The sequence below is a fragment of the Strix aluco genome, chromosome 4 (genome assembly GCF_031877795.1).
Source record: "Strix aluco isolate bStrAlu1 chromosome 4, bStrAlu1.hap1, whole genome shotgun sequence".
Lineage (NCBI taxonomy): Eukaryota > Metazoa > Chordata > Aves > Strigiformes > Strigidae > Strix > Strix aluco.
In genome coordinates, this window is record NC_133934.1 from 21,064,646 (window position 1) to 21,080,723 (window position 16,078).

The 16,078-nt window shown below is 37.6% G+C and overlaps 1 protein-coding gene across 2 annotated transcripts in view; it reads left to right on the plus strand.

The window, feature by feature from the left end:
* STIM2 (stromal interaction molecule 2) overlaps positions 1 to 16,078 on the plus strand; it is an 81,911-nt gene that overhangs the window by 35,934 nt on the left and 29,899 nt on the right. For both annotated transcript variants that reach the window (XM_074822303.1, XM_074822302.1), the window contains exon 2: positions 7,311 to 7,441. In XM_074822303.1, the coding sequence (XP_074678404.1) occupies positions 7,311 to 7,441 (131 nt within the window). The remainder of the gene's footprint in view (positions 1 to 7,310; positions 7,442 to 16,078) is intronic.

Genomic DNA, 16,078 nt, shown 5'->3' on the forward strand with positions numbered 1-16,078 from the left:
GATCAGGGATGTACCTCATCTTTTCCGGCTTCCTGTTAGAACAGCAGTAAAGAACTAGTCAGACTTAAAATATATAAAAAGCTTAGATGTGTGTTATATGTACTTGGATGTGTGTTATGCATTAATAATAACTGAATACATATGAATACACATCTGTATTTTATTTCATCAGCTTAATTAATATTCTGTTGACAAACTCAAATAGTAAATTCACAGTCCTGTTTCTTTGATAGCTGTAACTTCTAAACATGTATGGGATATAAGGCAAAAATACCAACTGTCTTGTAAATTTTGCCTGAGTTAAGGGTGTGTTTTTATTCTAGGTGAAGTTATGAATTTAGGTCATATTTGAACCTATGTAAATTTGTTTTTTCTTGAAGCTATTCTAATTTTAAATGTTAATGATACTATAATGTGCAAAGAATGCACCATACATTTTTAAAGGTGTGTTAAATAGTCTTCACTACCAAATCAAGATACACAGATGAAAATTTCATTAAATATTTCCCTTCTTGGTCTTGTTGTACTAATAAATGTAAGTGAGACATGATAAATATAAGTGAGTCCTATTGCTGAGAATAGGTATCAGACATCTGTTGTTTTTTTTTTTTAACTGAACATGCATATGTGTCTGTAGGTTTGTATAGTAAGTATTGTTAAAGTACAAGTAAGGTTGGAAGGAGGAAAAAATGGAGGATTTTCTATGGCTTGCGTAAGATGCATCTCCCAGTTTCCCCTTATACTGCTTTGTTAGGATTGGCAGGATTTCTCTTTGAAATCAGTCTATTTTGACCATTGTATATAATAATTGTACAACTTCCTCTTTCCTTTAAATTGTGTTGTTGCTCAGGAGGGTGTGGGAAGGAGATGGAAAAGCCATGAATTCATCTTCTTAATTTTTGTTTAGTCAGAGCAGTGTTGTAATTTAATAATTAATTCCCTAACAGTCTAAATGAAGTGTTTATACTGATGTTTTGTCTTGTCAGAATAATCCTTGACATGATTAATGTATTCAACTCCCTTTTTGCAACTTCCTTTTGAAACAAGCATTGCTGATTTGGGATAGTTGCTTTTAATGTGGTTAAAGCAAAATTAGATTTGACATCAGATTTAATCCTCTAGAGAATTCCTTTCATATCTTTCCTTTGAGTAAATGTTTTTATTGCTAGGAAGTTCTTAAATAGTTTTCTAAGTTAGTGTATGATGATTTGAATGTCTTAACAGGTGATCAGAAAGTTAACAGTGCTGCTTGTTCTGCACTTTGTTTTGGAGCTTCTTATCTAGGAAAGCTTTAATTGAAACCTGTCTTGAGACTTGATTTTGGTAATGGCATTATTTGACTGAATTTCTGCTTTAAATAACAAACTGTGATTTCACTTTTTTTTTATAAAAAGTATATAAAAAGTGGAATTTAAGTGCAGAATTAGACAGCTTTTTTGTGGGTGTGGAAAAAGCAAGGATGAGCTAATGGTGATTTAAGGAAAAATTAAAGCCTTGCTTGCCTCATCAAGTTTCAAGTTCCTGAGGGGGAAAAAATAAATTGATTTGCATATATTAAAAGATACTGAAATGACAGAATAAATGGACACTTCTCAATAGTGACAAAACCAGATTTGGATCTCTCATGCAAAGATCACTTGTATACATATTGAAGTGGTAATGATTTATTTTAAGGTTGCTTGAAATGTAATCTTTTTTTACTGAAGGATGTTGAGTGGATTTTTGAAGAATTATGTCAGCTTTCATGGAACAGAGCCACAAATAGTTGGTTTTTTGTGTTAAATGAAGTGTTACCAGTCACTAACACATGTATTCAGAAACAAGTTTTTCAGATACCACACTTACAAGTCAGGAGCTTCATCTATGAGTTTCATCTCCTGTTATTGCACGAGTTTATAAACACAATTTCAGAAATTACCTGAATTTCTAGTATGGAGTAGTGGAAAAGCCTAAATGTGAGACTTCACAGTTTAAAAATTCTTTGGAGACAACAAAGTCCTGAAGCTCCTTTCCTGTTGCACCTCTTCCCCTTTCCCTGCTGTCATTAGTATTATTGCATTTTCCTCTTCAGGAAGCTCATGTAGGTAACGTCAGTGTTGTGATTAGAAGATAAGTATATTCTGCCCTTTTTGTCAAAATTTTGTCTGTTTTTGAAAATGTTTTTAGTGGAAAGATGTGCTGCAATGATGAGCTTTATTTTTCACTCTGTTCATTTAAATAAATGTCACAAATGACATTGTCAAGTTAACTGTTATATCCTGCTCAGCCTACTTGCCATATGGAGGAGTTTAATAATTAAGAGTAGGAGTGATTTGCTTTGGGAGCTTTTAATTGAAAGATTAAATGAAGCTCACTCTGAGGCTGTCTTTTCAAGCATTTGAAGATTTTAATGACACCTTATATAAGGATTTAATACAAAAGCAACATGTTTGTTGCCTTTACTGTGAATAGCTGTTTCGAACATCTGGTGAAATTTTTGAAAACACTTGCTTTTCAGTAATTTCAATAATCTCTATTGTACCTGACACTCAGATTTGTACTCATGTCTTTAAAAATCGTTGTTCTCTTTCTTATTTTGCTTTGAAATGAATCATATTGAATTGATGAAGAAACTGTAATGTATTAAAGTACAGTGTAAAACTAAAGCACAAAAGAAATGTAAGGAAATAGAAATCCTAGTTAGATGAAGATGCATTTGGTGCGGGGTTGGGGATACTGTGGCCACCTGCTTTAGCTCTGGAAAATGTAAAGAAATCCTACTTCTGTCATCAAGGCTTGCTGAAACATAGTTATTTGAAGCTGAGAGTATGTACTTAGGAAGCTGACGCTTGTGTATAGTGCTTGCCTTTTCTGTAAGGCTTCCCTTTATCCCAGATGGCTTCTTAGGAATGAGGAATCGTAAAACTAGCAGAACATGGTACGCTCCTGAATTCATCAGGAAAAGGCAGTCACGGAAGCACTGTGGGCTTCCATAGGACTTGCCATATGTTAGCGTAAAAAGTGATCTTCCTTCTCAGTGATCTTCCTTCTCAGTGAATGCTGAACATCCTCACAGAACAAAAATGCTGTGTAGTAGCCAATCTCTCCAAATAACTCCCAACTGCTAAGTTGCTCCAAGTGAACTAATGGGGAAACTTAAAGTCTTTTAATTTTGGAGGTGTGTATCTGGTTCCAGGTACCTCTGAAAATCATATAGGTTTTGTGTGTCCCTGTATTCTTAAAAAGGCTCTTTGAGGCATTTAAAAGACTTAAGGGCTCAGGTGCTTTGGAGACCAGATTGGAACTGCAAACACCTGGCTAGGGTCCCTGTGTCACAGGCTTTGGCATGGTCATAGCTTTTATGATCCAGTGTCCATATGCAAAAGGAGGTATGTGTGAGTGAAACACAGGATTATTAGTTATTTGTTGCTCTCTCAGTCCTTTCCATTGTGAAGTCTGTTAATGTTCACAACGTTTTAGGGAAAAGTAAATAGATGAAAGACTGCAAGGTGCATATACCCTTTTGCTTTGGAACCATTTCTAATGGTGTATTCCTAAAATAAATTTCAAGGGCTTTGCTGACATGAATGCTTGAAGATATGGGTGTAATTAATTTTCCTTACTGGCTTGTGTTGACAGTGTCACTTTGTAAGTTTAACTCCTGTTGCCTTCAGGAAATGAGATGAAAAAGCTGTGATTCTACAGTTTAGGAGAATTTCAAATGGAAGTTTTTCTTTTAGTCTCGCCTTATTTTAGCCTTGTTGAAAAAGAGAGAAGAGAAAAAAGAAAAAAAGGAAGGGGACAGAATAACATGCTAATTGTTACTTTCCCATTATCTGTAAATACAAAGTTTCCTGGTTGGGTGTCTGTCTACTCCGTTCACTATCAAACTGCTGTACATCTGGTCTGTACTCTTGGCTTTGTGCAGCTCCCTGGACTGGTGAAGACTAGTTTCTCCTCATGCCTCAGAGCTAAGAGGCAGTTACTAAGCTACTCATTGACATTTAGTTTTTTAATAACAAATTCCCTCCTTATCATGACCAAAAGTTCTGGAACATCCTCACTTCTGAGCAACATTAAAAACTGGACTGTGAAATAACCCTTGCCTAGAGTGACATATGGTCATATGGACATATGCCTCTTGTCCAACCTCATCTAAACTGTCTCTCTTTTGTTTGCCTTGCTAATACTTCTGTGCTGTTTGTTAAAGGAAGAGTCAAATTCTAAGCTATCAAGTTCACTCCCTGAGTGAACTTCTTGGTATCATCTCCTGGGATGATTACTTTGGACTAAGTGTATTTATGAAAACACACCAGGCTAGGGCAGAGAAACTGCTCCAAACATGAAAATAGGTTTGTCCTTAAAGTACAATAGATGGTTTGGAATCCCAGAACACTTCCATTGGAGTGGATTCAAAGTGAAAAATTATCAACTACTCTTACAATTTGTTGTGGGGCCTCAGGCTTGTATTTATGGTGCTTGCTGTATCTTGAGACTTTTCTTGTTGGCTTTTATCTTAATTAACTGGGTGTTTGAGAAGTTTCTAACCATACTTCATCTAATACTAATTTGAATTGTTTCTGCCATGCAAGTGAGGCAAAATCCTGCATGTTAGAATCTTGAGCTGTGGATGATTAAATTGGTCAGCTTTTTCTTGGATTTGGTAGGGCTTCATAGGTATGCGTGTGAAATGCTTTTCACTTATTCTTTAGGTTGTGGCTTTCTAATTTGTTTTTGTTTTGAGATTGTTCTCTGAAGAGAGGGATGACAAGTGCTGTCAGATTGGGAATGTTTAATTTTACCATATAAGCTTGAAGGTAAATCTGGATTCTGTTTAGAATGGGTTAATTTTTATTACAGTCGAGATGTGGACCTACTCCATGTTTCTCAGTCCCAAAAGGAGCAATTGGAACTCTCATCTCTTGAGAGAGATCAAGTGTTCCTGGAGCCAGGCATGGGACATTTGAAGCACAAGCAGCCTGTTTACTTCTCTCAAGAAGAGCCATAGCTCTTTAAAGTGCCTTCAAGCTTAAATAACCGAAAAAGGCATAAGATAAGTAAGTACTCTGATTAAGAAACTGATCAACTTCAGTTTTGAGAAAATGTGCTCTGAGAAAACCTTTTTGATTTGAAAACCTGGGCTTTCAGCTGAACAAAATGGGAAAACATTTGAGTGGGTGCTTGCAAACTGTGAACACTATCTGACGTTTTCTTCTATGTAAGAATAGAAATAAGTACAAATTAAATAAGTTGGATGTGTTTGAGGAACCTGTTTATCTGTTCTGACAATTATGCTTTCTTCTAATTTAAAACATAGTATAGATCTACTATTGCAGTACAAAGATGGTTCTTCTGATAATATTTAAGTAGTGTCATATTCTTTGTTTATGGCTATTGGAATTTAATTATTAGCAGAAATTTGAGGTGATTGATTACTATTGCAAGGGAAGCCTTTCTGCGCCAAGCACTCTGTATTACAGGGATAAGTCCTTTAACTCCCCCAATGATAGTAATTTTTTCATTGCAAGGCAGAAATCTAAAGGCTCTACAAATTAAACCTTTTCTAATGAAACAGAGATGGACAAATAAAATAGATTTTTTTTTTAATGTAGAAAAATTACTCAGTTTCACAAAATATGAGTTGCATTCCAAAGCTGAAAATTGTTTGTAGTTGGCCTGGTTTAATGTTCAGTGATTTATATTTCTGATTTATATGAAGTAGTTCCAAAACCAGCATCTCTCTGTTCTGCGACAGTGTCAGTGAGGAGTTAGGGTTTTTGTGGGTGTGTTTTGTTTGGGTTTTTTGTTGTTTGGTTGGTTTTGTTTTGTTTTTAATTGATACATGGGCAGAGATAGCAGGTAACTGTTAACTTCAGTATAATAAAATTGCTGTGTAAAGTAAGAATGCATTGACTCATGTCTAGCTGTAGGGATCAGTCCAGTTAATAAGCGTCTGAGATTCCAGCTATGCTGTGGTTGCTACTTTCGTACTTCTGCTTTGTAGCCTTATGCAAGCTGAGTCTTACCAGCATACATTAATCTTGATTAGTTTTAAATTTATAATAGACAGAAAAGCAGAATCATGCCAACTCAGTTGGTATGGAAATACTAAACTAAATTAATTTTTCTGTGCAAACCCTTGATCCTATCCGTTTCTATGTGTGCTTCCTTTTCATTACTTATTTAAATGAGCCATAACATGAAAGCACAATCCTTGGATAGACCAGAAGAAGCAAAAATTACTCATATGCTGCCTCAATTTGTATGTGCATTGATATGATTAAAGTGAAGGGTACCAGTTCGTGGGACTAGTCAGTGCATTTTTGATGGCTATTACAGTGGGAATTCACTATCTTATTAAAGCTGAACTTTCAAAAAATGATTTCTGTGTCCTTCTCCACCTTCTGTTCTTTGATGTTGTTTGGTACATCAGAATTAATGAACTAGTTAGCTATTAATTAATGCCAAGGTCTGAAAGACCAGTTTTTAATGATGGTTGATCACCATGCATTGTAGAATTTTTGAGCATTTGGCATGTGCCTTGTGGAAGGGAAGGAACAGAGATATAACAGTCTGACATGGTGGAAACAGAGCCATCAGATGCTCACAAATGGTGAGCCTTCAGTAATGAATGCAAATGAAAACTTGCTATTCTTGACCTGGAATCCCTTTCCATGGTGACTCTGCTGTTTTTGATCAGACCATGCACAACTGACACATCATGTATTATTATCAGTTGAATTTTCTTTGCAGTGTGCTTTCTTCTCTTGCAGTCCTCCTTGAACATTCTACATTCAATAGTACTATCTATTTTGAATTTGATCTGGAATGTGGTTACCAACCCTTTGTTATCTGTTTATGAAGCTATGGTTGTAGGACATGACAATTCTTTTTCTCCTCCTCTACCACTCTGTTTAGCCCAGGCTTTCAGAAAGGAGGTTGGAAAACGCAGTGACTTTATTTGCTATTGCAGGGATATATTACTAAGGGTGGATCATAGACAGAAGAAGAGGTGGAGATAGCAGTTACAGGGGTGGAAAAAAAACCCCTGAGAGTCAAACTATTCCAGCCTATTCTTTGGGCTTCTGTCCTGGATAAAAAAAAGAGTTGATTTCCACACCCTCCCTTCACTTTTTTTTTTTTTTTTTTGGTAAGAATTACTATTTTACAACCAAGTTTAACGTCTATGACCTGGTGGCTATGTGCAGTGAAGTACACGTATACAAACAGAAATTTAAGCGCTTTTTCTTGCTAGAGAGCTTTATATTCTAGAGTGACAGTAGCTAATATTTCTGTTTTTGTTTCCCACCCCCACCCCCCCCCCCCTTTAGATCCCTGCAGTTCACTCAGCCCACCGTGCTTTACTGAGGAGGACCGATTCAGCCTAGAAGCTCTCCGCATGATCCATAAGCAAATGGATGATGACAAAGATGGTGGTATTGAAGTAGATGAAAGTGATGAGGTAGGAGTAAAAAGCCTTTACTTGTGCATACATGAGGTCTGTATTTTTTTCCTGTTTTATATAGCTGCTCTATATGTTCCAGCACTTGAGTAGTTGTTGCCGTTTTTCTTAATTCAGTCCTTTGACAGCCAAATATGGAAGGAAAATCTAATTTCTAGAATTGCTTGAAATGGAGGGTTATTGTCCATTGTTCTAGCCTAAAGGAAAGTTTTATATGACTATGTGTAAAAACTTATTTTTGTGATTAGTGTAAGAGGTAGGCAAATGGTGTTGGTTTAGCTTGCAGTGAGGTGAGGTGACTAAGAGTTGTCATGATCTGTCACCTGTATTTTGGTTTCTTTGCTACAAGGTTTTCTTGCTTAAGGCATTGCTGGGCTTTCCTGTTTACCTTAGATCTGTTCCAGGCACTTCGTGGTGCAAAGCAATACCTGTTACAGACAGCAGTCTGGAAAGTGTTCTTACATGTTTTTGCTTACATTTTACAGGCAAGTAGTAAGCATCTCCTGCTGTAGGTTAATGGTAGATAAAGTCCTATGAACTAAGAAAGGTTATTCAGACCTGCCTGAAGTTTTTTGTGATTGTGCTTGAATGAGTTTGATAGGCAGGCTTCTGACGGTCCTAGCAAAGGACTTGCCCTTGCACTTACTCAACTTTGCCATCAGGATTCTCAAAATTACAGGGCAGCAATGGAAATATCCATGTAGGTCCATCCAATTGGTCTTGCTTTTTTGCTTTCTGGCAGTTGTAAGGTACAGTCTTGAGAAAGGAAAGGGAGTGAAGATGTCTGCTTAAACTCCTGTCTCCTAAAAGTGAGGGTATTGCCATGTGGTTCTGAAGCCCATTCTCACTGGAGGTGAGTGGGAGAAGAATCTAGCCCTGATTTCTCTTCCCTTTTTTGTAACATCCCAGGGAAGACTGTTCTTCCTGAATGAGTTAAGTAATGAAATACCATTGTCAGGTTTAATGTAATGCTACTTACTTTTCTGTGTGACTGTGTACAAGCAGCATCAACAGTGATTGATGCTTGCTTGATATGGGTTTTCTGAAGGAATACAGGACAATGGAGAGAATGGTCCAGAATAAAATATTGTACCTTTTAACTTCAGAGAAAAAAAATCTGCTCAGTACCTTACGGAGTGTCATGGCAAGGTAGTTCAGGCACTGGAAAGAGTCTACCTCTGTTATTGCAGAATGTTTAGTTAATTGACATTAGTGTTTGGTACAGGCACAATGCAGTCTGCAAATCGAAACATTAGTGATGGAGTGTGAGCTTCCTGAGGAGCTTCTCAGCAGTGTGTGATTGTCTTGACTTGTCCTGCATTTGTTATACATAAAAGTTAAGAAAGTTAAAAGAAAATACTGAAATATTTATACATTTGAAACTTTTTATTAGTATTCAAAAGATCTGTCCTGGTTTCCAGCAGACCATCTTTATATCTGACCTTAAGTTTCTTCCTGTTCCAGAGGACTGTCATAGAATCCTAGAACGGTTTGGGTTGGAAGGGACCTTAGAGATCATCTTGTTCCAACCCTCCTGCCGTGGGCAGGGACACCTTCCACTAGACCAGGTTGCTCAAAGTCCCGTCCAACCTGGCCTTGAACACCTCTAGGGAGGGGGCATCTACAAACTTTTGGCAACCTTTTCCAGTGTCTCACCATCCTCACAGTAAAGAATTTCTTCCTTATATCTCATCTAAATCTTCTTAGTTTAAAATCATTAACCTTCATGCTAGCACTACATGCCCTTGTAAAAGTCCCTCTCCAGCTCTCTTGCAGGTCCACTTTAAGTACTGGAAGGCTGCTATAAGGTCTCCCCAGAGCCTCCTCCAGGCTGAACAACCTCTACTCTCTCAGCTTGTCTTCACAGAGGAGGTGCTCCAGCCCCCTCATCTTTTTTGTGGCCTCCTCTGGACCCGCTCGAGCGGGTCCATGTCCTTCTTATGTTGAGGGCCCCAGAGCTGAACACAGTACTGCAGGTGGGGTCTCACAAGAGTGGAGTAGAGGGGCAGAATCATCTCTCTCGACCTGCTGGTCATGTTTCTTTTGATGCAGCCCAGGATACAGTTGGCTTTCTGGGCTGCGAGTGCACGTTGCTTGTCATAGTCAGTTTTCCGTCCACTAATACCCCCAAGTCCTTCTCTGTAGGGCTGCTCTCAATCCACTCGTTGCCCAGCCTGTATTTGTGTTTGGGATTGCCCTGTCCCATGTGGAGGACCTTGCACTTGGCCTTGTTGAACTTCATGAGGTTCGCACAGGCCCACCTCTCCAGCCTGTCCAGGTCCCTCTGGATGGCACATCCCTTCCCTCCAGCGTGTCGACTGCACCACACAGCTTGGTGTCATTGGCAATCTTGTTGAGGGTGCGCTCAATCCCACTGTCCATGTCACCAACAAAAATGTTAAACAGCGCTGGTCCCAATACCGACCCCTGAGGAACTCCTCACTGCTCTCCACTTGGACATTGAGCTGTTGACAGCAACTATTTGAGTGTGACCATCCAGCCAATCCCTTATCCACTGAGTGGTCCATCTGACAAATCCATGCCTCTCCAGTTTAGAGGCAAGGATGTTGAGATAAACCCAAGCAACAGAAGCTACTCTTAATACCTCTTAAAATGACTGAAATTAGAACAGTTCATGAGGGATGCTGTTATAGCTGGAGTAATGAGAGATGAGTGAAAGTATGTATGCAGACTACTACCCACTGTGCTTAAAATAACTGAAATGTAGCCCTTTTTTCTGCTAGTTCATTTTTAGTTATTGAAGAAATATTTAATAACCCCCCTAACTAGCTTTTTTCTACATACAGTTTCCATGCAAATCAGCGATGAATATGTAATTGCATAGAGTGCGTTCTTCTAAGACATTAAAAGCAAATGTGAAATTATTGAGAAATACAATTTAATTGCAAGTTCAACTAGTAATCTATATTTTCCTGGATCTTTGCCATAATCTTAAAAGATCTGACATTATAACAACATGCTTACATAGTTACCTGACTAGAGTAGGTCGGAATATATACTAAATATGTCTTAATATACAGTATTTCAAAACCAAATTTTTTTTTTGTTCTGTCACAGTGGGTAATGCTTCTTGTTTTGATTGAGGACTAATATTTAAAAAAAACTTATTAGAAGTAAAGCTTACATGAAATATACAGGGCTTTTACTTAACAGCAGGGTAATGGATTTCCTGTTTCATGCTGCATGGTTTTTGCTTGCAAGTCTCCTGCAAGAGCAGTATGTTGAGTATGTTGTTATTTGGCAGGAAAAATGTGACAAAGTACAATAACTTTCTGCTGTTTTACCAGCACTAAAACAGTGTTACAAATTACCAGTGTATATTTACACCAAGGAAGGAAGTTCTTGTAAATGAGTTATTTTGAGAGGGGAAGGTAACAAGAGCTAAAGATGTTGAACTACTTATCTTAAGTATTTTAATTTGCTAATTCAGTTGAGAACTCCCAACAGTGATTCCAGACATTTCATCTGCATGCTATTATTTTTCCTTGTGTTCCTCATGCCTCGTTTATGTTGTAGTTTGTTTTTCGTCTGTAAAATGAAGTCTCATATAAAATTGTTCTGTAGAGAATGAGTTTCTCTAGATAAGAGTATTTGAACTGTTAAAAGAAACTTCTTATTTCTTCAGAAACTGTCTGATACTGGAAGCCTTTTGGATCTACCTTGTATGGACTGGAAAGAAGCTTGTATTTGACCTCATTGAAATTGATGTGGGGAAACTTGATCTAAATTTTTAGCATGGGATTTGTTAGTCATTGAAACACATGACGGTATACTGGGTCTGGCTGAGCCGGAATTGGTTTTCCCCTATAGCAGCCCTCATGGTGCTGTGTTTTATGCTGGGAGCTGGCAGGTTGTTGATAGCACACTGGTGTTGTGGCTACTGCTGAGTAGTGCTTACACAGCACCAAGGCTCTTTCCGACATTTTCCCCCCGCAATGGGATGGGGTGGGCAAGATCTTGGGAGGGGACACAACCAGGACAGCTGACCCGAACTGACCAAAGGGATATTCCATACCATATGACGTCTGCTCAAGTATAAAGCTGGGAGAAAGGAGGAAGGGGGTGGGGTCACCCTCGGTCCTCCGAGGCAACCACTACGCGTATTGGAGCCCTGCTTCCTGAGAAGGCCCGACATCGCCTGTTCATGGGAAGTAGAGAATAAATCTGTTTTCTTTTTGCTGCCGTGTGCGGACCTTTGCTTCACTTTGCTTACATTAAAACTGCTTTTGTTTTACCCACAAGGGTGGTTTTTTTCCCCCGTCTTATCTTCTTTCCCCTTTTTACCCTGTTGAGAAAAAAAGGGGGAAGGGGGGGAAGTGATAGAGCGACTTGGTGGGTACCTGGCATTTAGACAAGGTCAAACCACCACAGAGGGATTTGTTAAAGTCTTCTAAGGAAGATAGAGGGGCTCTAGTTTGAACATGGACTGGTTAAATATTTTTTTTCCTTATCCTTTTGTTCTGTTATGCAAGTTAGACTAGATGGTATAACTTAAGTGATTTATAAAGATGAAAAAGCTTGAAATTTTAAATTCAGTAGAATATAGTTTTCTAATTCTAGTTATTACAAAATACTTGGAAAAAACAGCTTTTGTCATAGCTACTCATATATTTGGAATTTTTTCTGCATTCAGAATTCATGTAACCTTCTAGTACTTGCCCTGAATTTTCAATGTAGAATTAAGTACTTCAAAACCAGAAGCTAACTCAAAGAAAAAAAAATGGTTTAGATAATAAATTTGTGTTGTACTTTAGAGTATGCTTTACGGTGCAGTTGCTAATTTCTGTAAAGTAGGCTATCACACTGTGAGAACAGAGTGATAAAGTAAGCTATCACACTGGGAAAAGCGTATGGTACAGCAGAGAAGCAGAAAAAGGAAGGATGTAGAAAAAGACTATACTTGCCATTAGGGCAGGCTAATATGAATTTTTCTATCAAATCTAGCTCCTCCTATTATTACTTTATTATCAACATACAAAAGATTGCAACTGTTTAAACTGGTTTAAAGAGGTAGGCTGTAAAAGAGTAACCGAGAGGGCGAATGTATTACTAACTGAGGTTTTAGTCATGTGTTGTGGGAGGCTATCTCCCTCAGGAAGCATCTGTTGCACCACGTGTACATGATTCGTTTTAATGATGAAGAGGCACAAGCAGTAAGACAGATTTATCATATGTTCACTATTTATGTAGTTTTTTCCCGTTTCCAAAGAACCTCTATATGGCGATCCTACATCAAGTAATTTCTTGAAGAAATCTCTCTAGTAATAGAATAAGTTGATGTTTTTGAAATACTAATATCTTACTGTGTGTCTAATGTCGCACAAAGCGACTGGCACGAATTTACAGCTTTGTGGGGGATCTTTGGATAGATCACTGACTATCGAGTTTTCTTATGAGTGCACTTGCATAATTACGTAACAAAAGAAACTAACCCAACAAGCGCCACACAAAACCACTAAAAAAAGACAAAAACGAGTGTGGGGAAAACTGCAGTATTGAAAGCACGAAGCAATCGGAGAATGGTCAAAGATGGAACCTCAGGAGTGATATGCAGAAGTGCCTGACTTGAAATGTTGTCCAGAGGCAAGAATCAAAGAGTCTAGCTTTAGTGGCCTAAAACAGGGAGGATGATTGTCTTCTATAAAGCGACTGAAGCAGGAAAAAGGAGCTAGTATGATCTGATCAGGAATAGCAATAATAATATAGCACTTTGTCTATAGTAACTTTGACAGGGGAAGAATATTTGACAGCCTGTGATCTTCTTTTGAAGTGACCATTTCTGAATGGATGCGCTCTGTGAAGCTATTGGTTGAGGACTTGTCATATTTGCATCAAGATGCAAATAATCTAAGAGAGGTGGAACAAACATAATGTCTTGAGAGGGTATGTTGTGTTTTTTGAGAGAAGATCAAGAGGTGGAGTCTAAAAAAGAAAAAAAAAAGAAGTCAAAGACAGAATCCAGAAGGAAATAAAAGTGCAGTAGATAGAGGTCAAGTGTAAACAACTCAGTTAAAAATAAATTAATTAGAACTAGGGTGAGTTCAGAAACATACGCTTCAGTATACCCTCCCTTTACTGCTAATTTCTGATTAAAGGTTTTATAATAAAGGAGAACTAGTTCATGCTCTTATTACTTTTTATTATGTAATTAATTTTTTAGTCATATTCGTGATTGTTCATGTTCCTTTCTTCTAGCAATTAAAATGGTACATGCTTCTATACATCACAATCTGTTTTACAAGCATGCCAAATTAAAATATTATGTATTAGTATTACTATTTTAGAAGAATCTGGAGAAATAAAATTTAATGTGTAAATTTTCAATGTGAAATTATTTTTCTGAATTACAGCTGAAATAGAGCAGACTATTCGTGTAAAGATGAGTTGGTGAAAGAAGTCTGTGCATATCTTTGTTCTTTGTTCTATAAAAAAATGAACAAGCCATGATTTACTGGTTTGGACCAGAGACCTATTCATTTCAGTAATCTGTTCTGGACAGTAGTGAGTACTAAATGCTTTGAGGAAAATGGCCAGAAATTTCATGACAGGAAATCCTGAAGAACTAGATGCCAAGATAGTGTGGTGCTCTCATTTTAAGTACGTATATTTTGTATATTAGGAGTGTAAAGTCTGAGGTGAAAAAACAGTTTCAGAATTTAACATTAAACTCGGAATGACTCGAAGTGAATATCCTTTCTGTATTCTTGAACAAAAGCAAATTTATGCTCAGAATTTGTTTTCGTTTTGGTTGTTACCTCTTGGAGGGAGTAACAATTTAGAGGAAGATTTTGGAAGGGGGAGAAATAGAACTATGTGTGAAACAGATGTTAAAAAATAATGGATGACAGTTCAAAAGCTTGATCACCCTTCCTTTAGTGCATCTTGGGACCTTGTTAAACTTCAGGAGCCTACCCTGGGTGTTATAATTTCAGCTGGGAGAGGTTCTGCTATAGAATGAGCTCTTGCTTCATTTTCTTGTCTGCAGATATACACTCATGAAGATGTTAAATGTCCTTTAAAGTTCCCTGAATATTCTGGTTTCATCCTTATAATTTATATCATAAACTGGTGTTCATATTTGTGTAAGCTAGTTTATACTTAAGTGTCAGCTGGCTAGGCAAAATTCTGCACAGTAGAGAAATACCTGCTGCAGGGGGTTCAGAAACTGAAAACATTCTGGTTTGCATAATACTGGGATGGCTCCTGAGTGTGTTTTACATCTCATTATGCAAGAACATTCTGTTACGAACATTATTTTGAGCTTCCTAACCAGTGTAGCAAGCCTTTTCCCCCAAAACTATTGGGTTACTCTGATTCCCTTAGTTTATCATCGGTCTGTTAATAGAGGTGGTTTTTGCATTGAATTTTATCATTCAACTGCTAATGTGTTTGTCCCTAGGCAGAGTATCTTTTAGCCTCCTGAAGTTTTGTAACCAGCTCTGAGCCATGTCTACACAGTCTGTTTTTTCAGAGCAGGTTAGGAGCCAGCTCTTGTCTGAAAACGTGATGACTGTCATAGTATAGGGCTGTGCCTGTGCAAAGAAGTCCGGTAGAGAGGCAACATGTGTTATCATGGGTATGGTTGCGTAGAAACCTGTTCGAACGTGATTTGTATCATACCTACCTCATTCCTTGCCTCCTTGGAGGTACTTAAGCTAATACGTAGCTGTATGCACCTGTTTATGTAGCACTGCAGGCATTTAGTCCTGATACAATGAAATTCTCCCCCTTGGAAATCCTAACTTGACTTTGAAGAGATTGCAAAGTTTACTTTGCAGTAGAGTAGCTACAATTTTGGTTTGAGCTGCTATAATCTTTTTCTAATAGAATTTGTAGATTACTTAAGATAGCTGTGAAAATATTACCCAGTATATGTTCTATGTTTTTCTAGTAATGTTTTTATTATGCTTAAATACACTTTTTTATTTTACTGTATAACATTTTTAGAAGCCATTTCTATAGGGTAGGCAGTTGTGAATGCTGTCATACCTGAATCATAGTATGATGTTTTTCAAAAGCACTCTTATTATCATAACTTAGTCAGTAAGTGTGACATTCAATAGCTGCAGTGAGTCTGGTAGCAGTAGATGGGAAAGAATGTGCTAAAAGATTGTCTGACAGTGGCCAGCTGTATCTGAAGGTAGGATTATAGGAAAACTGAAATTGTAACTTTTGCAGGTTTTCTTTTGAAGGAGTAAAACTGAAGGAAATAACACTGTTTAAGGAATAGATGCTCCAGGAAGACAGTAATGCTTAGCCAGGAGATGTTACTAGTTGCTCTTAAAGTAAACTTGTCAGTTAGAGGGTCTATTTTAAGTTGGTGAAACTGAAAATCATAAACTTGAGCTTTCACCCAGAACAAAATATAAACATAGCATGTGAGTACTTCCTTCTGCAGTTAGTGAGTGTGGTTAATTTTACTTTTCCACTGGCATTTGCAAAAGTATACAATTGTTCATTTGCTCTTCAAGGAACAAGCATCTCTTGCGGCTTCCATATTTTAACATATATTAACTTTTTATTTTGTTGCATGGGGCTCAGTTTGTAAGGGCTCTCTCTATGTCGAACTAGTATTGGATTTTGGTGAGTCTTTTTTCCTCTTTTGGAAGTGTCAGA